Genomic DNA, 26,551 nt, shown 5'->3' on the forward strand with positions numbered 1-26,551 from the left:
AAGCTGTCCCGCAACTGATTTTGTGAGACAATCTAGTTTTAAGGTTTGTACATCCAAGTTTGACCCAGTAAGCCCATTAAATAATTACCATCTCTGGAAATCCAGGTTTTGTTCAAACCAATTTCTCTGTAGTTCTTCAGCTATGGAAAAGAATCCACAGAGCTACTTCTTACCCAGCAGCCGGTATGCAAGTGCCAGAAGTTTAACTGTACCAGGGAGTAACATCCTGCAAGCCAAGAGATTATCATCTGTTCCAGCCCGTTTTCTACAAGGGTGCTGTTAACGATTTGTCCTACATTTGTGTCTGGGTTAACACTGCATTTGAACAGAATCCTGAGCATGCACAGACATAGGAATCGGCCTCCTTCATTTTCAGGTAAGGTGGGTGTGTCTGCCTGTGCACTCCCCCCTCCCCCCCGAATGATTCATTTTCTGGATGTCAGAGAACAGTGTGAAACATGGTCCAGCTTTCAACCCGATAGTGTGACAGGAAGGTGAGACCCTTCGGCAGGGTCAGCGCCTGTCTCGCAGCGTAGGTAACCTTCATGAGCCCTGCACGTACAGCTGACCTTTCTGTGTTTCGTTCCACCAGGAGCACAGAGTGCTCTCCGTTGGGCCAGGCAGGACCACACCACGTGTGCGGCACAACGTGAAGCCAATGAAATGACTAACAAGTGGAAAGCTTGCATGCGTACCAGCTAGAGAGTGGTGCAGGTGCTTGGCAAGATCAAGACTTTGATCCTGTTCACACCAGCATGCGTAAATTCTCACATCCAGTGCTTTCCATGGGAACACTCATACATGTTTTACCTAAATGAAGGGCACTGCACCATCTGATCCACTGTCTTTTGTAATACAGCAGCCCCGGTGTTTTGTAAGAACTGGGGTAGAGACTGCGAGTTGACTTTAACTGCGGTGGAAAGCGCACTCTGCTAGCTCCAGAAGCTTCCTAATGCCTCATTCCTACCAAACAAACTTACCTGCTTCCCTGTTGCTGGAACCCTGAGCTTCAGTCCCATGTTTCTAGCCCCCTTCCTTGCCTGCCTAGAGCAAAACACTGAACTGGTTACTTAATAGTACTGCTAACCTCAAAGTAACCAGCACAAGGAAAGGGCAAGATCCAAGCATACACTTAACTCTATCTAGAAACTGTAGGAAGGCTACAGGGAAAGACCTCCTTTATTTCAACATTTTTATGAAATATAGTAATTTTTCTACGTGAACAAACATTTAGTTTTGCTGGCAGAAGCATCTAAAAGTTCACAAAACAACTCCAAACACAGATTTAAAATGAAGCATCTAAACTTTTAATCTCCAAATCTTCGTTAAGTGGACTTCATCTTTCCTTGGTTTCCTTGAAAGAGGTTACTGGCTCGGGGCAGTATTTTCTCCAGAAGGAAAACATCTCTCAATGGTTGCACTACAGGTGGCTTTCATCCTTTACTGCCTGAAGTCCAGTTTCAAGTTTAGAATTAGAGATACGTTCCGCGTGGCTTGCAGCATGGTACTTTTTTCATCTCATTTCTCCAGGGGTGCGTAATTCAAAAGCTTCTCAATCAGATCCACGTGGGCTAGGAGCATTCTGCGGCAGCAGTATCTCTTCAAACCAAGGGCATCCAGGGCATCTCTATTAATGAACAGGAACAACAATAAAAAAAAATAATGGATGAAGTGAGTCAGAACCACTTGTAAGTGTTCCTAAGCAACATACTGATGACTTTGAGCTTAGTCATAGAGGAAAACTTGTTTGCAGTTCAAACTAAGAAATAGAAATTTAGCATGTGCTGTTAAGGTTCTTTTCCATTTAATGCTGTTGACAGGGTGCTTGCCGGTTGTCTGGCCTGCAAGAGCAGACAATCTTCTGTTGAAGATGGCATCTAGCTGACCCAGCTACCAAACTTTCAGAGGTAAGTCTGCAGAACTCCCATAGGAGCAGAACTGTAACAGACACAACTCTTATGAATTTCCTATTCTGAACTACCCCACTCGTGAGGGCATATTTGGTCATGAAACAGCAAGGTTAAGTGAGATGCAAGTATTTTGGTTTTGGAAATAAAATTTTAGTCTTCACAGCTGGAAGGAGACTTGAAATATGGTACATTTCTAACCTCAATTATTTAGTTACAGTAACTCAGTCTTCCTTTTACAAACACCAGCCTGTGGAAAAGAGAGGAGCTGATCTGGTTAAAAATCTGATCAATCAAGAGGTGTGAATGTGGTAACAGGAACACAGTTCTGAAACAGAAAAGTCTTTCCCACTTCTCTTAAAATCCTTGACAGTCCCTAATTAAGCTCCTCCTAGTTGTACGGTAGAAGGTAGCATGAAAGCACCAGACAGTCTCCTGACACAGGAATAAGGAATAGCCTCTCTGACATTGTTATCCATGCTATTGTTAGCATCTCTAAGCACCGTTATAACACAATGTTTCTGTAAACTGAGGACGATACTTTCCTACTTCACAAGATAAATTTGTGATCTAAGCCACCTTAAAAGGGTGAGAGATATATAGAAACTAAAATAACTCACAATGCAAACTACCCCACATATGGATGGGATGCTAATCCTGAGGAAGGCTAAAATCCTTTCCAGTTCCCCTATCAGAAGGCATTCAGTTATACAACCTGTTCCCCACAAATATACAAATAAGGATGTGCAGACTGCTCAACAAGAAATTTGTGTTTTACAGTCTTTCCACTTAATTCCTTCTGAGTGACTGGTCGAGATTCTTACGGCTGGGTAGAGAATGTGCGAGTCATCCGAGCCTAAACCACTGCACATGTCTTCTATGGCTATTGCTGTCAGACCTCTTAAGGATAGGTGACACTATACAAGCTCTTTAGCACCAACCTATTAACCATAAAGCCAGTCTGCTACTCCTTCAGAATTTGACATTCATGAAATAGGACTGATCTCAGGTCTTTAGATCTATATGATGCAGTGCAACAACCCAGCATTTGCTTAAAACAAATGTAGTGTCCTGAAACCTGTAATTCTCCTGTAAAAAGAAGCTGATTGATAGATACTTTTCTAAGTACAAATGACTGAAAGGAAGCCTCTGCATAAGCTGGACCATGGTAAAAGGTTATTTGGCTTCAAGCAGTACAGTCTAACTGCATGCAGTCAAACTCCAGCAGCTTCTCTGATGACGTCAATTAGTCCTTGTACCTATCAACAGTTCTTCAAGGGCTTAAATAGCAGGGCTATTCATTTTAGGACTAGCACTTGCAAAAGTTATTTAGGAGAAGTATATGAGCACTGTATTTTTTTAAAAAGAATGTTTATAAATAATATCACATGATATCTAAACTTTCCAAAACACTTGAGAACAAAAGCATCTCATGTCTGTAGATACGTAAGTTTTTAGAGCTATCTGGAAAGTTCTGAACCTTCAAATGCAGTTACCAGACATGCAAAATACTAACATCATTAATCACAACTTTAGTAGTCATACTATATATTTCAGCTAAAACAACTTCAGTTGCATTTCCCTTTTCCTCTAGCTTCCAAGAGCTTGTGGAAAAAGAGCAATTTTAAGGGACAAACAGAAAGGTGTGGGTCTTTTTTAACCACAAATTGTTTAGACAAGTTTATTTCTTCCATTTTGTCCATCTGTTTCTTAAGCCACCATTAATAGTGATTCTGACGCTGCACTGTAAGATTTTCACTGTTTGATATCTGTAAACTCCGCTTCTGATGTTACGATACCACAACTGCATTAGTTTGAACAGGCATCCCAGAATCACACCAGTGTCCACAGCAATCGTTTTCAAGTGAGCATTTATCAATAACAACGTACATACAAAAGCAGAGGAGTAATGAAGACAGGAAAAATATTAAAATGTAATACTTGGAAAGTAAGTCAGAAGTGCTACCTGAATAGCTCTGCTAAATTCCAGTATTAGTGAGAAATGATTAGCAACCCGTACTATTTTAATGCTTTTAACTCTATAAATGAAATAAAAAAAGATGGTTTTTGTAGGAACTTTCCAAATACCTTTAGTTTAGCAGCTGCAATATTCTACTTGGCTATGGTAGTTGATGTAAAATGCACATGCGATGTAAATGCACTCTAAAAAGGCCACTCAAAAGTAATGAGATTTAAGAAAAGTACTGAACTGGACAGTTTCTAATGAAACTGATAAAGGGGGTGGACGGGAGGGGGGGACGCGGGATGGGACATCCTTCCCCTGCAAACTCCACATCAAGCAGTAAGAAGCACAAAGAACAATCACAACTTCCTACAAGTTTAGATGAGGCTTAAAAAACAAAGCTCTCCTTCCCTGTTTGTTCTGTGCTCCACTGTTTAACGTTTGACAAAATAATATCCTAAAGGATAAGAATGTTTTCAGATTTACTTTAGAGAACAGGCAGCGAAATCTGTGTTGTTAATATACATTCTTCTGACAGTTCATAGACATAAGTCCATTAAAAAAACCTATTAGTAATCCTAACCATTTGAATGCAAAGCAAATACTCTTTTCTCTCTATTTAACAGTTTCAAATTCGCTTCAGGAAGTCCCTCAACTTCTAACATTTTTTTTTCCCCACTCCTTTGAATTGCAAACATCTGTGGGTTTTTTTTCTTCACACTTAAACTTGATGACAATGTAAATATTTCTCAAGAGTTACCTTCTCAAACCCTTCTGAAGTAGTCCCACCACAGCTAGACCCTCCCTGAACTACTAAAAGACAATTTTGGCTATGCAAAGCACGCATAGACTTCCTAAAATAGAATTGTTAGGACTATCAGTCAGGTGTCTAGAGCAGTTAAACTTCCCCTTCCCCCTAGCAAACCAGTGCTTTCAAAAGAGGCTGGCAATTCTGGGTAGCCAATATGAAATGCTTTTAAGAAAACCTAAAAGCGCTATACATTCTTAACCATGTTAGTTACTTCTTACACTTGTAACTTCTTGTTTCTCTCCCCTTTAAAAAAAAAACCACATTGCTGTCCAAGTTGACTGCTTGTTTCTTTCCTTCCCGTTCCATATGGAGTTAAATATTTGAGGCTGTTTTGGGTATAAAGGTTATGACTTGGCAACTTTCATGCTACTACCCAGAAAGATTCAGTATGGAAACAAGTACTTTCTTACCTATCATAATTTTTAAGTTCTGGTTAAATAGTTAGCCTTAGAACGTATCTGTAGTTTTCAGTCTCTTTATGGCTACTGAGTAATGCCACGATCCTCACTTGTGTATCTTATACACTGTGCAATCGCATCTAAAATCCGAGTCAAACAACATACAGAAATAATACCCACCCTTCTGTATATTCTGCTTGCAGAAGGCCGAGATAGGCTTCCCACTTGTTTCCAACTATTTTGCCGCACGTGAAGCATCTGACTGGGATGATCATTTTTGCACTGTGGCTGTAACATTAAAAAATACAGTATCAGACCTCCGCAAAGTGACGGAATACTATATTCAAACCCCAGAAAGGAAATTCGGAACTTGTACAAGTCTCGAGCGGCAGCTCAACAGGCTATGTGACAGTAAGCGAGAGAAGAGGCCGCGTCACGGAGGTAACGGCTTAAGGCCGTGCTTCATGGCCTAACCGTCAGGCCCGCACCGCCTCCCACGCCGGGCAGTTCCGAACAGGGCGCTGGGCAGCGCCGCTCCGCCGGGAGCTGGAGGCCCAGCCCCGGGAGCGGGTTACCCCTGCCCCACGGGCCGGCACAAACAGGCCTAGAGGCGGCTGCAGGGCCAGGGGAGCCCGCGGCTGAGGCCTCGCTCGCCGGGCTAGGCCTCCCCGGAGAAGACCGGTCCCAGTTTCGCCCGCGAACCCCAGCCTGAGGCGGGGAGGAAGCCCGCGGCCCCTTCAGGCGACTCCTACCGCAACGGCTCCTCCGCGCTCCCCGAACGGCTGCCAGGGCGCTACCAGTGCGGCGAGGCGGGGGAAAGCGCGCCGACGCCGGGCGGGGGGCGGCCCGGCTCGCCCCCGTTTCTGCGCAGGGCGGCGAGATGGTAGCGGCCGAGGGTACGGCGTCCCGGGCGGCTCAAGGGAGTGCGCGCGCGGGGCGGGTTTGCCTTCGCGTTTCGCGTGTGGCGCGCTGAGTGGCAGCTGGGGCGCCGGGAGCGCGGAGCGGCGGCACCGGCGGTGCGAGCCACCGAGCGAGCGAGCGCGGCGCCGGCGCCCGCCCCCGCTCCTCCTCCTCCTCATACCCAGGCGGGTGGGCACTTGTTGCATTGCGAGAGGGCTTTTGCAGCGACGAGACTTCTCATCCCATCCCGGCTGAGGTACCGGAGCCGTCCGGGGCGGGAAGCGCAACTGGTGGCTGTAGCCCGGCACCCGCCAGCCCCGGTCCGGCGGGAGGGGGAGGCGGCGGCAGGCGGGAGGGGGACTCCGGCGGACAGGGCTGTGGGACCTCGGAGTCGGGGTAGTCCGCGGCAGCCCGCCGGTCCGCTCCCTCACGGGCAGGGGCGCCGGTGCCCGCGGTAGCTCCGCGGCCGGAGAGCCCGTCCCCGCAGCGGGTAGAGCCCCCTCCCCGCCGCGGCTGAGGAGCGGCCGGCCGGGGGAGGCCGTGAGGGGCTCCCGGGGGGGGGGCGGCGGTTGGGACCCCCCCCGACAGTCGCTGGCGGCGCCGCACGTCGCCGTGTCGCGCCTCTGGAAAGGCGGCGGCGCCGCGGCCCCCTTTTGGGGCTGTTTCTCCGGTTTTTTTTCCGCCCGCCCTCGGGCGGGAGCGGCTGCCGCCGGGGCTGATCGCCCGCCCCGCTTTCCCGCCGCCCGTCCCGAGGGGGGACCGTTTATTTCTCCCCGGTGCCCTGCCCGGCCCGGACAGCGTTTGCTTCTGCGAAGGCAAACTCGCCCTGGAGTCCCGGCCGAGCTGTGGGCGCGACCGCGGCCGCAGGTTTGCCGAGAGTTTGTAAAGTCCGGGCTCAGGTTGGACTCGGCGCTGTCCCGTTTAACTTTTCAAGTTGCTCCGTCCTGCCGTGCGCTGTGAACGTAAACCCGAGGCGGTTCGGCGGGGGGCACGCTGCCCTCGGGGTACTGCCCGCTGTTGTGGGGCACTGCCGGAGACCCAGCCTGGCGGGATGAGCAGCGTTTTCCCGGTTTGCGAGGGACGAGGGAAGTTCCCTTCTCTCGGGGGCGATGGCCGGTTGCAGGCAAAGCAACCGATTTTATTGGGTACCCCAAGCCGGGAAGGTTTGGTAGCAGAGGATAACGCGTCTCGAAATTGTTTACTTGTGTTTCATTAATCTAAGGATTGGGGAAGCATTAGGCACAGGCTGTGTGTGCTTAGCAAAGGGAAGCATGCTGTGATGGCTACAAACTTTAGGGACAGACGCTGCTGTTCTGGAGACTCTGGGATGAAGCATTAGTCTGAACACTGTCAGTTCTTATTGTTCTCTTGTTACAGCGTTAGCGTTATGCTAATTGTCCTTGGGCAGAGCAGAAATTCTCCAAAAGTATTATATTTTCCTGCTAAAGTATCTGTGAGTTGATACAGTGCACGGCGCAGAGCCATTACTGTCAGGCATATAAATAATTGTGTCTTAATGCACAGCTTATGTTAATACGTCTTTCGTGACTATTTTTTGAACGACTGGATTATTGACCCTCTGCACAGAAATGCCAGATCTAACTTGAACTGTAGAAGAGCAAATAGTTTTGCTTTAACAAGTAAGGGTTTGAGGTTGTTTGAAAGCATTTTTACAATTCTGACTGCTAGTGAAAAGACAGTAATTTTTGCAGTCCCAGGAACAATTATACGCAGTTGTGAACGGAGCAAATTGACTTGGCATGGAGCATAGATGAACCTCCTGCGATCTCTAGATTATTATCGTTATTGTTATTGTAGGCTAGCAGGAGCCAAACTGTGTCTTTTCTTTTTCTCCTTTGATTTTTTTTTTTTTTTTTTTTTGGAGGGGTTGAGAAATTGGAGATCGTGCTTTGATGCATTTTCAGCACCAGGGCTCCAAAGTAATTTTCTTACTGAACTGTGCAGTGAAAGGCAGTTGTGTTTGGAGATGGAAATTTGCAATTGGGAGTGAGAAAGAGGGGCTGTCACAGGGGCTTCGTGGCAGAGCCACATCATCATTAGATGTAGGTTAGCATCTTATAGCTGCCTTGTAGAAATGTGCTTGCTTATTTCTTAAAAACAAAACTGAATTTTAACTTTCAGACCTAGTTCTCGTATCTTACTTTTCTTTGGAAAAAGATGCTAAGCAAAATTTACTCAGCTTGTTCTCACAGTGTCACTTTAACTTTGTTATGTCTTTTCTAGATAACCTGCTTTGGCTGGGTGATGGGCTTGGTTCACTAACAGGTCTTTTATGGTTGTAGCTTCTTTGATCCTAGAAAATGTAAGAATTTTTACGATCTATGACCTGGAGAGACTGCTACATACTGAGAACATTCTCTGCTCAACTTCACGTATCCTCTGCTTAATCTGACCGTCTGCCAAACCGCGGAAGTCTGTTTAAAAGAGTTGGTGGGGGGGGATGTACGCAGATGTGACTATTAGGAATTAGAGTCAGTGTTTTATGGGTTTTACGTTTAATCAGCTCATGCTGATTCGGGTGACTGCAGAGTAAGCCATTTGTGGCATGCCACCTTTCAACTCCTCTTTTTCAGGTGAGCTGGGTACTACTGACACTCAACTGTTGCAGTTTAGTCCAATTTGGTCTCTTCAACCAGCCTTCTGAAGATGGTTGAGGACTGGAAGAATAGGTCTCTTTAAGGATCCTTTGAAGAAGAATTGTAAGAGCTGGAGTCCTATCTCCTAGAACTAATCCTAGAACTGCATGGGTCTTTCTCGTATTAAGTTCTCGTCCCATTTCTGGTCTCTTGCCACCTTCAACAAGCAGCAGTCCCCAGACTGCTGATTCTTAGGGCCTTCAGACAGCCCGGTGGCCAAGAAACCCATTGGAGCAGTCCTCAGCATTGAGCAGAAGAGAATTCCCTAGAACTAGTCGAGTTGAAGTAAGTTTGAGAACTGCGGACTGCTTTTCTGATGTGCTTCTGGAGCAGCTTCTGTCATGTGATGCTTTTGTTGTGGGGTATTGCAGATAACATACCTCACTTCTTGGTTAATGCACTACAGGACTTCTTCCTGTGATCTGAACAACTTTTGAAAATGTTCTGTCCCACCATCACTATTGGGTTGAGTCTTGTTCTTGGCATTTTTTTGTGGATTTAGACCTACAAAATACAGCTAGGCATGACCGCTCCATGGCATTGCTAGTGACAAGTACTGAAATCCTGGACTGGTGACTCAGGAGTAGATCCTGCTTCCTATTCGCCCACCCAGAAAACGTAGGGAAAATATTGCTGCTTGTTTAAAAAACAACCCCCCAAAAAGTCAGTTAAGTGACCTGACTGACTGAACTACTCTTAAAATACTTTTATAGCTTGAGTGGCTGTATGACCTCCTGCAGCTTATGTTGGCAGATTGTGTCTTTTGTGACCTTGTCTTAGTAAGCAGGGCTGTAGGAAGGAGTCGTGGGATCTCTGCACTCATACTGGTAGCGTGAGAAACCAGTGGCTGAGAATTTTTTTTTTTTTTTAAACTTTGTCGGTTGCAGTCGGTCAAGTTTAGGTGTGCACCCTCACGAGTCTGGAGACTTTTCACCTTTCGCTGCTTTTCACCTTCTGTTGTTGTTCCCCTTCTGACTTTGCTTGTTTCTGCATACAGAATCACCAGGACTGAAGACTTGGGTCTTCGAAGATCTGATTTGCCAGTTAGGTAGCAGTGGTGTTCAAGGGTAGTGAATTGTTATTTAAATTCAGGACTTTTTAGAAGAACTTTCAGTGAAGGATTGTTTTGGTACTATTGATCGTGACTTGCAACCTTCTATAGACCTGTGGATCGCCCTGTTGGCTCTGGAGTTAAAAGCTGTTTCCTGTTGCTTCCTGTGGTCATTTAGAGAAAGAATGTTAACCAGTTTTCACTCCATCTCTGACTAACATTTCAGAATCGTGTACAAAATCGTGTGCAAAAATTTGTGGTACCATATTCAGTGTTGTACTCCTCAGATCTCAACAAAGCCAGAGAGAGAAGAACCCTAAGAGAAAAAGACTTGCATGAGTCTTGAAATGAGTGATTAAATTGGACATTAGTCAGGAACTGAAAAGTGACATGGAAAACTTAACGAATAAATATGTAGCAGTAGAGAGCCAGAGCAAGAGGGGAAGATTAAAAAAAAAGGCAAGACGAAAAGACAAAGCTCCGCTGCTGTTTTCTCAGGCACATTCTCCACTCCAAGTGTATTAAATCCTGCAGATTTACTGTTGGGCTTTCTCTAGTCCTGGTTAACTACTCAGACGTGTGTCATTGATCCCGTTCCACAAAAGGGAAAGAAAAGTGGCTCCCTCTGGAGCTAGCTAGTGTGATTTTTGAAGGACTTCCCTCCTTTCCCTCTAAAGCTTGCAGGCTCAAGGAGCAAAGACTAAGCTGGAATCTTGATTGGTTTTCCCCTCGATTTTTTTGAGCGCGTGGCTTTCTGCCCCATTATGTGCCTGTCCCCTGCCCCCCTCCCCCAGTTGCATATAGCTTTATGTGTGATGGTAGAGAGGTGGGGAAAGCCAAGAAGGAGAGGCAGGGATGATGGAAGGAGGAAAGACTTGTCTACTCTGTAGAGCTTTGCATTGTTTAGTTGCCCTGCATGCTGTTTAATAGCTGCTCACGCCCCTGGATTTAGTGAAACAAATACAGAAGCTGCTAAGCAAGTAGAAATGAAGAGAAACCTCTCTAAGCTGGGGATGTGACTGCAGCTTCACTGTAATACCAGACAAGCCTGATGCTGCTGATTTCATTAAAAGCAACATTCAGGGCCTCAAAGCAGGGTTTAATACTTGCTATATATTTTTTTTAAATATGCTGACCTTATCTGGTAAGCCTGTAATATTTGTTGCAACGAAGACCAGCTGCTGCATAAATACATATATAATATCAGTTGCCAATTCAGAAAGCTGTGCTGAGACTGACTTGTTTGAAGTGGGGTTGCTATTAAAAGGCAGGTGGCAGGATGTTTATTTTACACCTTGTTAATTGCTTGTTTTTCCTGCTGTAATTGGCTTCCTAATGGGGGCAGAATGCACTTGGTTTTGCACACAAAGCTTCATTAGTGACAACCGATGGAAAGGATTCAGAGGGTGGGATTTATATGAAATACATATAGAGAGAGTAACAGATGTCTCTGCTAAATAGAGTGTATGAGGAAGTCCCATAGATGCATCCAAAAATGCAAATGTTTTTCCATAAAACGATTTAAGGTGTTTTTGTGTTAGATGTAAAGATCACTGCCTATTACTTGAGAAGGGGGCAGAGACTTTATTTTGCTATTTTTGTGGGGCAGAGACTTTGTTCTGCTTCACTGGACAGGAGTTAGGATGCTGGGGTGGTGCTCTGTACTTGGGACTCTGACAGCGTACATGTATTCATAAAGATATCTTTAATGATCTCTGTGGCATATCTAGCGATTGCTTCTGCTATCAAACTGGGAGGAGATGGTGAGCAGTCGTGGTGTTTCATAGCTTTCTAAGATTTATGGAGCCTTCCCTGCTGCTTGTGTATGTTAATGCTGTTTCAGGTGTCCTCCCATTCACACTGGGCCCTTGGAGGCAGGACATTGCTATGGAGAAGCATAGCTGGACCATCTGTATTTTCAGGGTGATCCCAGTTGTGCTTAGAACTGAGAGCTGAGGTGCTCTTCTAGCTACGGATGGGTGCTCCACAAAGGGAGTTCTTGTTTTAAGAACTACTTTTTTTTATGTGATGTAAGGTTCCTTAGTGTAAGACACTGCTCTAAGAATTGTTTGTTGATGGTCATCATGATGATCATCAGAGACCATTGTGTCTGATGCCATGAACAGAATTTTGCGCTGTTTGTTTTAATATGCTATTGTACCTGTAGAGGTTGCTGTAGGTGGCAGGTGGGTGTAGTTTCCTCTGTGTGTGTGTACATTTATATGAAATTAATAATGAAAAGGTAAGATAGCCCTTCATGGAAATGGCTTATCATCCTTAACTCCCCCTACCCCCCCCCCTTTTTTTTTTTTTTTTAAAGCACTGAGATGGGATTGGAAAAAACACCTGTCTACTCCCTCACTTCTCTGCTTCCTCAGATGTCAGTATTTAACTAGTTTAGGACTGGTTTTATCTGTCATGTTTGTTCTCAGTAAGGTCACTTCAAGGCAAAAGTATAATGTTTGCCAGTCTTGGATTGACATATTTTATAAGAAAAAGCCTTTATTACATGAATATATCACAGCCTAATTGACTTTTTCATGTTGGGGGGGGAGGGACAGTAATATCCTGAGGCAGCATTTTAATCAGAAAGATCACAGGAGCTGCCCATCAGTTCTGCTTTTCCATGCAAGTGTCCTCAGATGACAAAATAATTCCCTTTCTTGGGATAACGCTTTTCATTTCTGCAGAATCTTTCCTTCCTAAAGTTCCTAAAGGACAGACTGTGCAGTTGAGGTGAGGCCAGGACTTGTCAATTATTAATGCTTCAAGGGAGGAGGGCCAAGATGATGATATTCCATGGTGAGAGCAATATATGCATTCCCATTGAGCTCATGGATGTGCTTTTGTCTCTGATGTACTTCTTGTCTTTGGCTGGGAACTCTTTTCTCTGGGTGTATAAAGAGGTCCTCTCCCATCAAGATTTATCTCTATTTAAAGAGACTGCAGTGAGCCAGTCCTCTTGTGGTAGTTTGCCCTGGCATCTATGAGTCTCTGAACTCCAATGAAAAGGAATGGGGGAGATTTTCTAACTTACTTTTGAAGTCTTATCTCTGAGGCTCTCATAAGTGGTGATGGATGTACGTGGAACAAAGAATTAAAGAGCAGGCTCTGCTGAAGGCTATCTTTGGGCCTTTTGGGGATGCTTATGTCTGTATTTAAACCTGATGCTTGGGCTTTTCCTTCCATCTGTCTTCTGGCGGGCCTTGCATCTTGCAAGCCTTCATGGGAGTGGGAATAAAACATGGTTGTTGTAAGTAGGAGCAAAGATCCATCTTGCTCAGTACCTTGTCTCAGAGAGTGGCCAGTAGTGGCTACTTAAGGAAGCAGGTAAGCTTAAAGCAAGCATGCAGTAGTAATAGTGGGATGCTTTCATTTTACGTTTCATGAAAGTCTGTAACTGTAGTCTTGTTCCAGAACTGATCAGGTAGGGAAAAAAATGCAGTTTTTTTCTTATTAAAACCACTTGCTCAGCTTGGACATGTCAGCCTGTTGTGTCCAGATTAAGGTGCTGTATGCAAGCTGGATGCCCTAAACCAGCTCCAAAGCTGCCCCTGCTATGTACTGAATCCTCATGAAAGATAGCTATTTCTGGAAAAGACCCTGTTGGTGTGCAGAGCCTGAGACCTCCCAGTGTATGGGGCTTCCAGGGTGGATGTGGGGAGGAGGACAGAGTCAATGTATAGGATATCATGTTGCTGCTTGGGTGACTGGGCTGCTGTGCACCTATCATTGTGCCATACACAGGGAATGTTCCATTGCTTTGTTTATTGAGCTGCTGTTTTTAAAACTAAAACCAGCCAAATGTTTCATAAAATATTAAGAGGCACTGCTTTAGCGTCTCTCATCAGATTAAATATGTCACTTTGTGTGCCCTTAGGGTGATGAAGCCAATCAGCTTGGTCGTTCTCTCACCTTAAGGATGCATTAAGGTGACATGCTTCATCTCACAAGGGATGCTGAAGCTATCATACTGCAGAACTGGTAACTGTAGGGGTCCTGCGCTTTAACTGTGGATTCTCAAATGAAATTTTGCAGAAGCAATACAGTTTGCTTTGTACAAGTGAATTCCTTTTTGTTAGAGAAGCTCTTAAAAAAAATATTAAGGTAATACAGTGGTAGACACATGCACAGTGACTGCTCTGCAGGAAAGAAAGAAATTACAGCATGTTTTGTATGAAACACCAAGAACTGTTATATTTCAGTGGGTGAAGGGGGAGAAGCCTCTACAATCCTCAAACATTCTTTATGAATATGGATTTTGAAGCTGTTTTGCTTGCAGGTGAGTTTCTTTTTTGTTCAAGAGCCAGTTCCAGCATTTTAATCACAACACAATGGCACTGGCGTAGCAAAGGGTTGGGAAACTGTGGGGTGTAGTAATGCCAGGACTAGAAAGCTGAGCAAGGGTCTCCAGCTTGCTGCAGAGAAGCCCTGAGGCCTGCACACTGGTGAAACACAGTATGTTGGAGCTGGGACTGAGCTGTGGAGAGCTAGCTTTCACTGAGTTTTCCATCATCTCTTGCCTCTACCCAACAGTTCTGGCACTCTTCAGCATGTGTAGAGTACTTGGGAATGCTGAAACATACTGGGTTAAATAGTCATGAAGCTTTAATAAACTTGAGATACAAGACCAACTTGATTTCTGAATGTTCTGGTTGTTTTCAGTTGTGTTGCCTCTTTAAACTCAGTAAGTAATGGCACATGTGGCATGTTACTCTTGCATTCCCACTGCGCGCAGCTAAATCACACACACGTGCACATCAGGGAGCAGTTATTCAGGAGTCTGTTCTGAAGGGCAGCAGTTCCTTTGTCTGATCTGATACGCTGCTGCTGCTGCTTTGCTTGGTGGTGGTGTCAGGGAATAATAAAATAAAGCCTTCAATCATATGACCTGATCAGAGAGGGTTGTCTGTAGTGATTGATAAGTCCTCTTGGTACAATAGGCTGCTTGAGCTGTGCCCAGGGACTGATGGGTTTGGTTGGGGTTTTGCATTCATTTTTGGCCTAAGTAAAAAGAACAGTGAGATCAAGGTTGCAGTTTTGTTTACAGCTTGCCTTCAAATCCCTGCCTGATCTCAAATGGTACTTAACTGTATCTACCTCTGCCCTCCCCAAACCTATTTGAAGAGCACTTTCCCATCTCCTTTAGGATATGCTGAGTATTTTGAAGACCCCCAAATTATTTTGATTCCTTAAATTGGCTCTCTCCCACATAGGCATAAAACAAAGACATCTTTCCAACTTTCACCCTTGCGCCCCACTGGCCAGATGAGCAGCATGCTGAGTGAATGGACATCGGCTCTCTTCCCTGGGTCATCCGCCCAGCCAGGGCTTTTTTCTGCAGGCCTCTGCTGTGACCTTGTCAAGCTACTTCACTTCTTTTCTTGATTTATGACATTTGCCATTCTTAGTAGAGAAGCTAAAAAGCTTTAATATTAAAGAAAGTGCTTATATTCTGTGAAAGATAGCTTTTTCTCTTTGTATTGAGAAACCTCTGAAGATGGGTGTGTGTGTGTGTGGATTCTGTTTAGCTCTGTAATAACTGAATTGTGCAGTGGTTTATCTGTAACGTGGGTGAATGTTAGCCATGTGCAGTGTTACACAAAGGATGGTACCTGTCTGCATCTGGGCCAGGGGTATATTTGGATGTATTTGCATTTCTGCAAAGGAGATGTATTTTTCTGCTTCTCTGTTGAACTACAGCTCCAGTGTGTGGGGTCAGTTTAAAGCAGAGATGCTCTATCTTCTTAAAATGCATGCTGAACAAATACACTTTCCCTGCTATCCTGCAGAACAAAATGGTATGTGGGTGAGAGAATGGCTTTCCCCCCAGCACATGTGCAGCCACTTTATGGGTTGAGGAAGGGTTTGTGGAGCACAGAAGAGCTATTGCTGCTGTAGAGAAGTGCCAGTTCGATGCCCTCTTTCAAGCATTCCTAGCTTCAGCCACAGTGGTAGTGGGCTAGGGCTGTGCTGCAGTGGCTCTGCCTGTACTGCTACTGCTGCTTAGGCATTCTGCCTTTGTCAGAGTGAATCAGGACATCTGGAGGAAAGGGACTGTGGGATGACTAGGACTTTTCTGTCACACACACGAGAAAATCTCTTACTTGGAGAATGGATAATAGAATGCTTTTATACCAGAAGGCAAGAACTGCCCAGAAGATCCTCCTCCCCTGCTAGAGGTGAGGACATGGAAAGCTACACTCAGAAGTAGAAGAGGAGATTTCTTCATCTAGATGCAGTGGTAGGCTTGAGAAGCATTTGTTTTCTGAAAGTTGTCTGTGATCTCTTACTGTTCTATTGGGGTTTTATGTTTCTTTGCGCTCTCTGTCAGTAAATGACCGTTTCATTTTGGCAGTGCCCTACTGTTTTAATTATGGTTAGGGCCAGTTTATTGTGGACCTGTTTATCATCAGTTTTATTGCTTGCCTGCATTCCTGCTCTGCTGCAGGATTGTCATTGCAGTGCTTTTTGGGTATCCTCTTTGCTGTCAACTGGCCCGACTCTTAGGGCTTGAAAAGCTGTTTGGGGATTCCTCTGGGAGCCTAAGGGAGTTATTGGAAAGAAGTCAAATTCTCCTAAGTTCCCGAGCAAGCTGTTATAAGCCTTGTGGCTGCTGGGTTATTGCCAAGTCCTTTATTCATGGGACCCATGATGAGCCATTGCTAGACATTAATGGTTTCAGGTTCCTTTGTATTATATTATGAAAGGAAGACCAGTTCTGGGCCATTGTTTTGGCCAATGTAAGAACACACAAGATTCTCTGTATCAAAGTATTTACAGTTTAATAAGTCTTGTTTTTCTGTCTTGCTTTTTTTTTATTTCCCCACTCGGGTTCTTTCTCCATGCACCCAGTTTACCTGTTGCAGGTTCAGTCCTAGCAATGATTCATCCAAAGTCAGACTGCTTTTGCACCCTCTGGCATTTGGCAACTGGAAGCCCCACTTACCATGTGTAGTACTCATTCTGATGGCAAGTGCTGCTGTGGATGAGCCAACTGTCCTTTATTGCTGCCCAAGTTATTTGTTACAGTGAGGAAAATGGTTCTGATGACCCCTCCTCATGGTATTTTACTAGTGTACATATAACTATATACGCACATACACACACACAGAGTGTATTAACCCTGCCTTTGCCTGTTGATGACTAGTTCTGTTAGGCAGGCTTTTGTATAAGTTGCAGAGTTGGTCTGACCCTGCGTATTTGCCCCATGTCCTCAAGGCATTTGGCAGTTTGTTGTCCCCTTATCTGCCTCTGCAGTGAAAGGGGTGAAAGTCAGAACTAGCTTATTTGTCTCATGGACTTTCCTTTTTCTGCTGCTGGCTCATGGCTTTGTCCTGCTTCATGGTGGACAGTGTTCGGTACAACTGAATTTTGAATAGCTAGTGATGAAGCTTTCATTTCCCATGGGAAGGTTGTACTCCACCCAAACAGCTTTTGTTCTGTGGATGTATGTCTTGGTGCAATCTTCTGTTTTAGTTTAGTCCAATTGCCCTACACTCTAACCACTTAGTAAAAATTGGGTGTATTAAAAAGTTATCCAGAATAGTACTGAAATGTCAAGAATGTGCATTCAAAGTAATTTCAAATACTTAAACTTAAAATGAAATGTGGTGCACTGAAATTGTTTGATACATCTCTCTGTTTGGGACTGAGTTGGGATGGAATCCAAACCAAACCATGCGAGATCCCTGGAGGAAAAAGTGCAATGCAAATTGGAGGTAGAGAAGTCAGTCTGAGCTTTGGTTCGGCTTTGTCTTTGCAGTCTCTGAATGTGTGCCAGCTATGGATGAACAGCAGTAGGACAAATATTTAGGTGCTGCTGTACAGCCTATGGAAGCTTTTATTCAGTGGCATGCATTGCACATTTCATACCAGATCTGAAAAATTGTGTTTCCTTCAGAACCCACACTACTTAATTTCAGCACAATGTTCTGCCAGCCCTGAAACGTGTCTGCATTTGCTCGCAGAGAGCTTGCTCGGATGCAGGGGTTGGTTCCGTCTATTTCTCTCTTTTCTTGGCTTGCCTTCTGCAGATAAAATAATAGTAATAATAAAAAGCCCCAGAAAAATCCTCTCCAAAATGTTGCTATTGCAGCTGATCTGTTGATGATTTTAGCAGTTCAGTTGTTTGTGTTTGGTAGGTTTTTTTGTTGTTTGTTTTTTTTTAATTTGGAACTTCTTACTTTGATTTGAAGTATTTGAAGATTTACATATGATAGCACTACAGTAGAGCTGAATATTTGGTCAGCTGCATGGATATGGGCAAACAAGTTAGGGGATGTGTTTCTGAGCCACAGTTTGGAAGAGCTGGGGTGTAAGGGACTGACTAAAAGCTGGAAGTATTGGGGAAAAAGAAGCTTTTCTGAAATCTGATATGCCAAGCTGCCTTAGTGCTTATTAAGTGTGAAGGGTCAGAGTGGACACAACAAATTTGAGGGACTGGGGAGGGAAGAAGTCACAGAGGATGTAAAAAGCCAGGCTGGTGTTTAGCACCTGTGAGCATTAAGTGCATGTGTGTGTGCAGATGATGAGAGCAGAGTGTGACTGTTAGTAGTTTTTAGATTAACTGTGGAACAGTTTGTCTCACTACAGATGCACAGAAAGTTGCTGCTCACTAGTCTGTCCTTGACTTGTAATAGCTGCCTATGAGCCTTAATGTCAGCAAGGATCACTGGAGTGCTATGGGTCTGGCACTGTTTATGCAGCACTCAGCCTGCAGCTTGTGCTGAGTGGCATGGACTGGTCTGGGTGTAACAAGGAGGACATGATGTCAACAGGGTGGGAAAATCCTCTTGTGACTTTATATGGCAGACTGCTGTGGAAATACGAGGGAATGGGGAGCTGATAGTCATGAAGGAAGTCAAAACAGGATTTTATTTTGATGTAGCACGTGGATGGTGGGGGTTCAAGATTCTGACTGTAGATGCTTCAGTTTATCTTCAGAAGTCAAAGGTTTCTCTTGAAAGGTTTCCTTCTAAGACAGGGTGTGCGTAATGTGCATACTGTGTTATGACTATATGATGTACACATGTAAAATTGCCTTTCACAGTGTACTGCTGCTGCAGAGCAGATCAGGCTGGCTCTCCTTCTCTGCTTATGCCAATGATAATAACATGCCCCATCCTAACTTGTGAGGAAATCGGTGTTCTGTAATCCTGTGTATAAGGCAACTGGCCAACAGTGTCGAAAACAAAGCCAGCCCTTCCTGTGGTGTTGGATGCTGCTTCTAGGCAGGTCGGAGAGCCAGCTGGACAGGGAGGCAGTGAAGCTGTCACTTCTGCAACTTTCTTGCTCATGGCTGCTGAAAGGGGCTCTTCTCTGAACTGTGGACAGTATGTGTTTTTTCTTGCCCCTTTCCTCTCTCCCCATCCCCCAATTACTTAAGACAGCCCTGTTGCTTCTGTCAGGGAAGGTGCTGTTTTCTTTTGCAGCTCACAGAACAGAAGAGGCATTGTACATGGTATTTTGTTCCAGACTGTCTTTACACCTCTCCTATTTAATTTCAGATCTGTTTTCTCTTTTTAAAAGCTTCACAGAGCAAAAGATGAGGCGCTAATGATACAGGAGGGAGGGAGAAGGAACCTTCCCTCTTAATTTTTTTGCTGCTTATTTGTGTCACTGACAACGTAGAACATGGTGTGAGTGTCAGTGTCTCTGTACGCACAGTGGTGTGGAGCAAGTGCCTCGAATTTGAGTCCTATGGGGGGTAGCTGAAAGGGGATTGCATGGGCAGGCCTGAAGGAGAGAGGCAAATACTGGAAGCTGGAGCTCTGAGCAGCTGAGAGAAGGGGACGGCAGCTGACCTAGCTCTGTCCCCTATCTGTCTCTTCTTTTCTATTTTTTTTTTTTTTTTTTTTTTTTGCCAATTCTGATAGTAGAGCACAAGAGCAGATACAGTGTGATTTAAGGGGCCTAGCAGGATCCTGAACGCTGCCCTCAGCTTGCGAGAAGACCTCAAGCCTTCCAAGCTTGTTTGTGCACTTTCATTTCACGCTAGTCATGCTGTTCTCAGTGATCAGCCTTGCCTGCTCTCTGTTTTCTCAGGTTTATACAGCTGCTCTGTCTGAGTTTTCCTGCAATACTTGGGATGTTTCCCTCGCTTCCTCTCTGCGTTCAATATGTGTATTAGGGTCGGGGGTGTTGGAACATGAAATCTCCTCATACTGTTTTCTTTGTCGTCAGTATGCCATGATCAGCTTGTATTCTGAGAGCACCTACTGGTTATCAGTAATGTTCACCTGTAGGACAAACATCTGCTAAAAGAGGGCTTATTTTATGGGATGTGAGAAGGGAGGCAGAAAGTGAGGTGCCCAGCAAGTCAGTGAAAGGAGCTATTGCTTGAGTCCAGGTTGTGCTGCCCTATTGCATCCACTTCGCTAGCTTGTGTCCTGTTTGATGCCTTTGTTGTTTCCCCTGAGCATCTGAGTTGATACTTGGTTGAACACAAGTGAGTCACCATAGTGTTTCTGGGTTACTGGTGCTGCTGCATTTCTGAGCTTTCTGTCAGGGAATGAAACTATTCTTAAGTCTCTTATGGTAGAATGATCACAGACAGGTCACCCATTCATGCACTTGACCCATTACTTTTCCCTGATGTTTGTCCCTTGATACAATATAGTTGCTATTTTCAAAAAGCATTTTTTCCTTAGAAAAATGACAGTTTAATTCTAGAAGAGAGAGAGTTGTCTTTGCTGGAACTTGGCCAAAGGTTGCATTTGTCTTTGTTTACAACCCATACCACATGCACAAAGTTTGCCCTGCTGTTTTCCAGAAGGAGCCACAAAGAAGGTTAAGATACACATTTCTGTGTGTCTCTGGAGATTACTGTGCTTTCACCATTTACTTTCATCTGAATTGAGCATTGCTACTCAAATTTAACGATAGTGCAGGCCAAGTAAGGGAGCATAATATTAATCCTGTTTAGTTGGCCCTGTGTAATCCAGCTGTTCCTAATACACTTTGGCTTGGATTCATGCCACTTAATTGATGGGTCTAAAACAAGAAGTGGAGAGATGCTTATGTCTAGATGATGACTTCCATCTTAGTGGGAAGAGGTGTCCATCTCTCTCCATTGACCTTAGAGGAAGCTGACTATGATCATCTGCCTAACTTGGGTATTTCATGAGTGCCTAAAACTGGGTCGGATGGAGTCAAGCCTAGCGTTGGAGAGCCCATGCAATGCATGGGTGACCCATTGTGCATGCCACCTTTTGCAGCTTTGCTGCTACTTGGGTTAAAGGAAAGCTGCTAAAAGCTTGGTTCAAGTTGGATCTATTTTCCTTCTCTCTTTTTCTAGTATAGAGTCTGGTCCTATGCTGCTAGTAATGTGAAGGGTGATGCCTTAGTTTTGTTTTGCACATGTATCTTGAGTAGTTGTTGTGGGTCATTAAGTCTCCTTTGAGCCAGGAAGCGTAGCTGCTGCTGGTAGCAGGTCAACAAGGAGCATTTAGGTGCCATTTGACCTTCAGCGTGGCATAGCACTTGCCCCTATCTCAGACTGCGGGTAATGGTTACCCAAACTCAGCCAGAGACCTCAATTAAGGCAGAGCCTTGCCTGCAGAGACTCCCTCAGGAATGGCAGAGAACAGAAGGGCCAGAGGATGTCGGTAGCATCTACAGGCTCAAGATAAAGCTTAATGTGAAACCTTGCAGATTCCTCCCTTCTCTGAACTTTCTTGCCATTTATCACTCATTCAGAATCAGGTCGGTCTCCTAGACCTCCGTATCCATTCCCACCCCCAGTCTGAGAGCTGGAGGTAAGCAGAGAAGCAATCTGAGATTGTACTAAATATATGAACTGGTGGGACTTAGGTTCTCCCTAACCTTCCCATTAATTATATGTGCTTGTGATGTACGATTCAACCACTGGGTGTCTCTGGGCTATGCAGAGCTCCAGGCAGCATCTAGTCTCTAGGAAGATGGCACTCTGGTTATGCTTGTTTTAGGTCGAAGCTTGTGGCTGCAGTTTTGTTCTGGTTTTGAAGGGCATTGTGTTCTCTTCTAGGTTGGCCACTCACAATGTGGCTTCCCCACTCGTGAAAATGGAGTGGGGTGGCACTGTCTGGTAAGGCAGCGCTGTGGGTTGCAAGTAGTACCTGTCTTGTCCTGTTCAAAGGCCAGTGATTTCCCCAGCCTGATTTTGCTTTACTGCTGTTTCTGAACACCATACCTCTCTTACTGCACTGAGCTGTGCAGAAGGTCTAAGGGAGGAGAATGTTAGCACAGCAGCTTTGCTACCTTTCCCTAACTGATTGGCTTTTTGCTTATCCCTTAGCTGTGGCAAGCTTACTCTTGCATGCACACTCAAGTAGATAATTAATCTGTCTCTCAACAGGGCTCTGCTAGCCACAGTATTTTCTTCAATTCCATGGAAAGAGTTACTTTTTCATTATGATGCTGGAAGGGTAAAAGGCAGCCTATTCTCTGCTTTAAAAATGCCATGATAGAAGGTAAAGCTTTCATTAAACATGCCTGGCTGAATTTATACACTTAAGCATCTGAACTGTGGCTAATATCTTTTGAAAGAGAAGGAAAGAACACAGCTGTAATAGCCAGCATTTTGCGTTTGGATGGTTCATCAGTAGTATAGAAAAATAATTGAATTAATTCCTTCATAGATTTAGGCCAGAAAAAAACAAAATATGAATGTCCATTGCTGTAGGGTAGTTCTCCCATTCTTTCCATGTTACAACTGTTCAGGAGTGTTGACATCTCAGTGGTTCGGAGGTGATGGTATCCATGTTGCAGCTTTCTTTGCTGTTGTTAAATTACCTGGTGGAAGATTTGCAGTGTAATAGCCGGTGAAACAGCTGACTCATACCAGGAGCTCTTTCCTGCTGACTTGGTTTTGAATGGGTACCTGGTTATGCTGAATGGTGTTTTGTCATTAAATAGGTAAACTTGCCAGCAGCCCAACACATTGTTTGGTCCCATCGCTTGCTTGTGTGCTGTTTGTCACAGACTTCAGTGTACCTTTATGGTGCATAAATGATGACATAGGATTTTGCCAGACTCAAGCTGGGATTTGAGCCTGAGGTAGTATTGATAAGTTTTGGGGGTGGTCAGGATATTACTCACTCAGTGCTTTGCTGAGGGATGTCTGGTGGAACAAGCCCTGGACCTGGGATTAACTGATTTTATAGATTTCTGGCAGTGATTGTATTAAGATGAGTGAAGGTGGGTATGTCATATTCAAGACTGAATAATAGCAGTATTTTTTTTTCTTTTTTTGTCTGAATTGGTTTGGTGGCAGCACTCAGCTACTGCAGTGGATAGAAAAAAAACACACTGCCAATCAGCTGCTGGGTAATAACTTGCTATACCATGCAGAGCAGCGTGGTTTAACAATTGTATGGGAGCTGAAAGTTGTCTCACTCTACAGACATAAAATAATTCTGGTCAGCTGCTTGGTGGCTTGTGTACAGGGCTTAGGCTTGCAGCAACATAAACTGGAGCTCTGTTCATAAATTAAGTACTTAGCTGTGATGTGGGGACAAGTGTCGTGTTTATAGCTGCCCCTGCCAAAGATTCATTACAAACTCAGTTACAAGTTGATATGTAGAGACTGCCATAGTGTTTGGCTTGGATAAATACCCCAGTTCTGGATCTGTGGGAGGGGTGGTTCTGTGGTTGCCCAGACCATTTGGATGTAGGATAGAAGTTCACAATCTGTGGCAGAAGACTGGGAGCTGGGAATCATGACAGTGCTGTCATTTCCATACTATAACATCAGAAGAGGATGTCTGACCAAATTAGATGGGGCACCCAGGACTTTTGGAACAGTTAGGGTTGAAAACCATGAATCTGGCAATTGTATTGCAGTTTCAAAAAGATGTTTTCAAATCTGCCCCATGTCTTGGAAACTTTCAACACTCAACCGCATGCAGGCACTAATATGTGTTACAAGACCTGATGCTGGTTTCTGTTTATTCCTCCTCCATTTTCGGTCTATACAGGTTATTTCACTTCCATGGAGGCAGAAGCTTATGTTTTACTGACACCAACCCATGTGGCTGTCTGCAGCTGTAATTGGGAAAGGAAGAGTTACGCTGCTGGATTTTCTTGTCACCACTGCATCTCAAGTAAAGGACTGATTTGGCTGTTGGAAGGTGCAATATAAATTTTTTGTTTAGGTAGTTGAAGATATCACATCATGACAAAGAATGTTTGTCACAACAACAAAACATTCCTTGTTTCAACTGCCAAACCCATGGTAATGGAGTAGGAGCTGAGCTAAACAGGTCCGCATGGATGTAATGTGGATAACCCCACTGCTGAGGGGGTGAAAGAAAGGGGAACTGGGAAGGAATGTTCAAGGTACAGAAAATAAAGATCCTGTATCATTTATTCTCCGGTAATCTGGGTCCCTATTCAGCAAAGCACTGACAAATCCCTAGTCAGCTAAGTATTCAGAGGTGCATTTCCAAAGGGTTTCAAGTCTATGAAGGCACAGAGAGCAGCACTTCAAAGGGCTTTCAAAAATCTATGTGTTATAGGTGCCCTGTACCTACAGAGTCTGTGAAGAATTTCCTCTTAGGTCCTTGCTAGTCTCTTTCCTTAAACACCTTGGCTCTGAGACCTGTCTTGCATTGGTCTGGCTTAGCTAAGGCAGAGCAGCACATGTCAAAGTATTTCTCTGAACTGAGGCCTTTATGATGTAACAGATCAAAAAAAGAATGATGAGAAATGGTGACCAGAACAGGGTTGTTAGTAGGCCCAAATGACGGTGTAAGCACACAGATAAATAAGGATGCCCGCTGTGCCAGCAACCCAAGCCCGTTGCTGTCTGGTGGCAAGATTGCCCATGTGTTCAGCAGCTCAGGAGTTTGCACTGGGCTGGTGGAGGCAGACCCACGAGGCTGCTTTACTTTGTGCAGACATTCTGCGTGAAATACACTGCAGAGATTTGAAGGTGTTACAGTGATTAACTAAATGGGAACTTGGATGACAAAATGATCCTGTTATGCTGCTTAGGCTTGGCAGAAGGAGAGGTGTCGGGGTGCTGCTGCAGTGCGTTTCAGAGCTGTGGGAGTTTGTGACGGAGCGGAGCAGGTGTGAAAACTTCAGATCATGACTAAGTGATGTCTCGGCTGATGAAGAATGCTGTTTTATTCCCTTCCCTTCAATGTTTTCTTCCAAATCTAATTTGCCTCAATTATGTATTTTTCTCTCTTATTTACGGTTACTGATGGCTTGCAGTTTTGTGTCAGCCTGTTCCTGTTGCAGACATGAAGAGGAGGGAATTAGTCTTTGCTCTGCTGATTATCGGAGACCCTGTAGCATTAATCACTGCACAAGGAAGGAATGCTCCTGTCCTTGGGATCATGTCCTCTGACTGGAGGAAGATGGGCAGGGAGTGCCTCTAGCTTACTTGGAGCTGGGAATGGAGCCCGGGTCTCCTGAGCACCTAGTCCAGCCTCCCAGCTACTGATGCATACACAGGCTTGTGTCGTGCTCTTTGCTGGTGTGCTGATTTTTGATCTTTGGTATGTTATATATTTTAGCTGCTGCTGTCTGGAAACAGCTGTTCTCTTGTGGCTATTCAGCTGGAGAATTTTTGAACATGAGTGTGCAAATAAATGGAATGAAAGTAAGACCCCAGGTTCCCATCAGAAGCTGGGATTCTCTTCCTGATGCTTGTGGATGCCTGAGGATTGACACGAAGTCTGGAGGAGGAAAGTTTACAAATGTCTTGCTTAGGTTTCCAAAATTGCTCCAGGCTGCAGATTTGACTGTTTTTAAAAAATGTATTTCAGTATTGAAATCTCATACAAAGGGGCAGCTGACATCTGTTTTCCTTATGCCATTTAATAGTTAGGGAAAACCAGAAAAGAGTAGGGTGAGGAAGACCTCATAAAGGATTTTTCTTGCCCTTTTGGCTTACAACCACTTCTTTTGAAAAGTACCAACAACTCATTTCTTAATCTATGTAGGTTTACAGACCACTTCTCAAGGCATTTGAAACAGCTAGCCCAAGTCATTAAGAATATCCTTCATTATACTTAGAATTGGGATTTCCCACTGCCTCTCAAAGGTATGTGTGTATCCATAGAGAGGAGATAAGCTTTACTTCTGGATAAACAGAACTATATTGATTAGATGAAGCTTTTCTGTCATTCTTATTTTCCTCATCTAAAAATACATACATAAAACCAACCACTTGCTTTTCTGAGTGTATTGCGTTTACGTGGCAAGGTTTTGGTAGCGGGGGGGCTACAGGAGCGGCTTCTGTGAGAAGCTGCTAGAAGCTTCCCTTATGTCCGACAGAGCCAATACCAGCCGGCTCCAAGTCGGGCCTGCTGCTGGCCAAGGCCAAGCCCATCAGCGATGGCGGTAGTGCCTCTGGGAGGATGTATTTTAGAAGGGGGGGAAAGAACTGCGCAACTGCAGCCAGAGTAGAGATGAGTGAGAACGTGTAAGAGAAACAACCCTGCAGACCCCCAGGTCCGTGAAGAAGGAGGGGGAGGAGATGCTCCAGGCGCCGGAGCAGAGATTCCCCTGCAGCCCGTGGGGAAGACCATGGTGAGGCAGGCTGTCCCCCTGCAGCCCAGGGAGGTCCACGCCGGAGCAGGTGGGTGCCCGAAGGAGGCTGTGACCCCATGGGAAGCCCACGCTGGAGCAGGGTCCTGGCAGGATCTGTGGATCTGTGGAGAGAGGAGCCCACGGAGCAGGTTTTCTGGCAGGACTTGTGACCCTGTGGGGGACCCATGCTGGAGCAGTGTGTGCCTGAAGGACTGCAGCCTGTGGGAAGGACTCATGTTGGAGAAGTTCATGGAGGACTGCCTCCCGTGGGAGAGACCCCACCCTGGAGCAGGGTAAGAGTGAGGTGTCCTCCCCCTGAGGAGGAAGGAGTGGCAGAAAC

The 26,551-nt window shown here is 44.9% G+C and overlaps 2 protein-coding genes across 5 annotated transcripts in view; one reads left to right on the plus strand and one right to left on the minus strand.

The window, feature by feature from the left end:
- Nucleotides 1-1,161: 1,161 nt before the first annotated feature.
- On the minus strand, nucleotides 1,162-5,973 carry POLR2L (RNA polymerase II, I and III subunit L). Of its 4 annotated transcripts, none has more exons than XM_030038304.2 (3): nucleotides 5,832-5,973; nucleotides 5,260-5,367; nucleotides 1,162-1,627 (listed from the first exon to the last, which is right to left on the minus strand). In XM_030038304.2, the coding sequence occupies exons 2-3, from the start codon at nucleotides 5,352-5,354 to the stop codon at nucleotides 1,519-1,521; spliced, it is 204 nt and encodes a 67-aa protein (XP_029894164.1). In that variant the 5' UTR covers nucleotides 5,355-5,367; nucleotides 5,832-5,973; the 3' UTR covers nucleotides 1,162-1,518. The 4 variants fall into 4 exon arrangements, with proteins under 4 accessions (XP_029894164.1, XP_040984936.1, XP_029894166.1 ...); XM_041129002.1 differs by lacking the exon at nucleotides 5,832-5,973 and adding an exon at nucleotides 5,788-5,812; XM_030038306.2 differs by lacking the exon at nucleotides 5,832-5,973 and adding an exon at nucleotides 5,554-5,777.
- A 125-nt stretch (nucleotides 5,974-6,098) lies between these two features.
- TSPAN4 (tetraspanin 4) overlaps nucleotides 6,099-26,551 on the plus strand; it is a 477,301-nt gene continuing 456,848 nt past the window's right edge. The window contains exon 1 of the mRNA XM_030038299.2: nucleotides 6,099-6,235. The gene's annotated coding sequence lies outside the window, so the exon portion shown is untranslated. The remainder of the gene's footprint in view (nucleotides 6,236-26,551) is intronic.

This window comes from Aquila chrysaetos, chromosome 16, assembly GCF_900496995.4.
Source record: "Aquila chrysaetos chrysaetos chromosome 16, bAquChr1.4, whole genome shotgun sequence".
NCBI lineage: Eukaryota > Metazoa > Chordata > Aves > Accipitriformes > Accipitridae > Aquila > Aquila chrysaetos.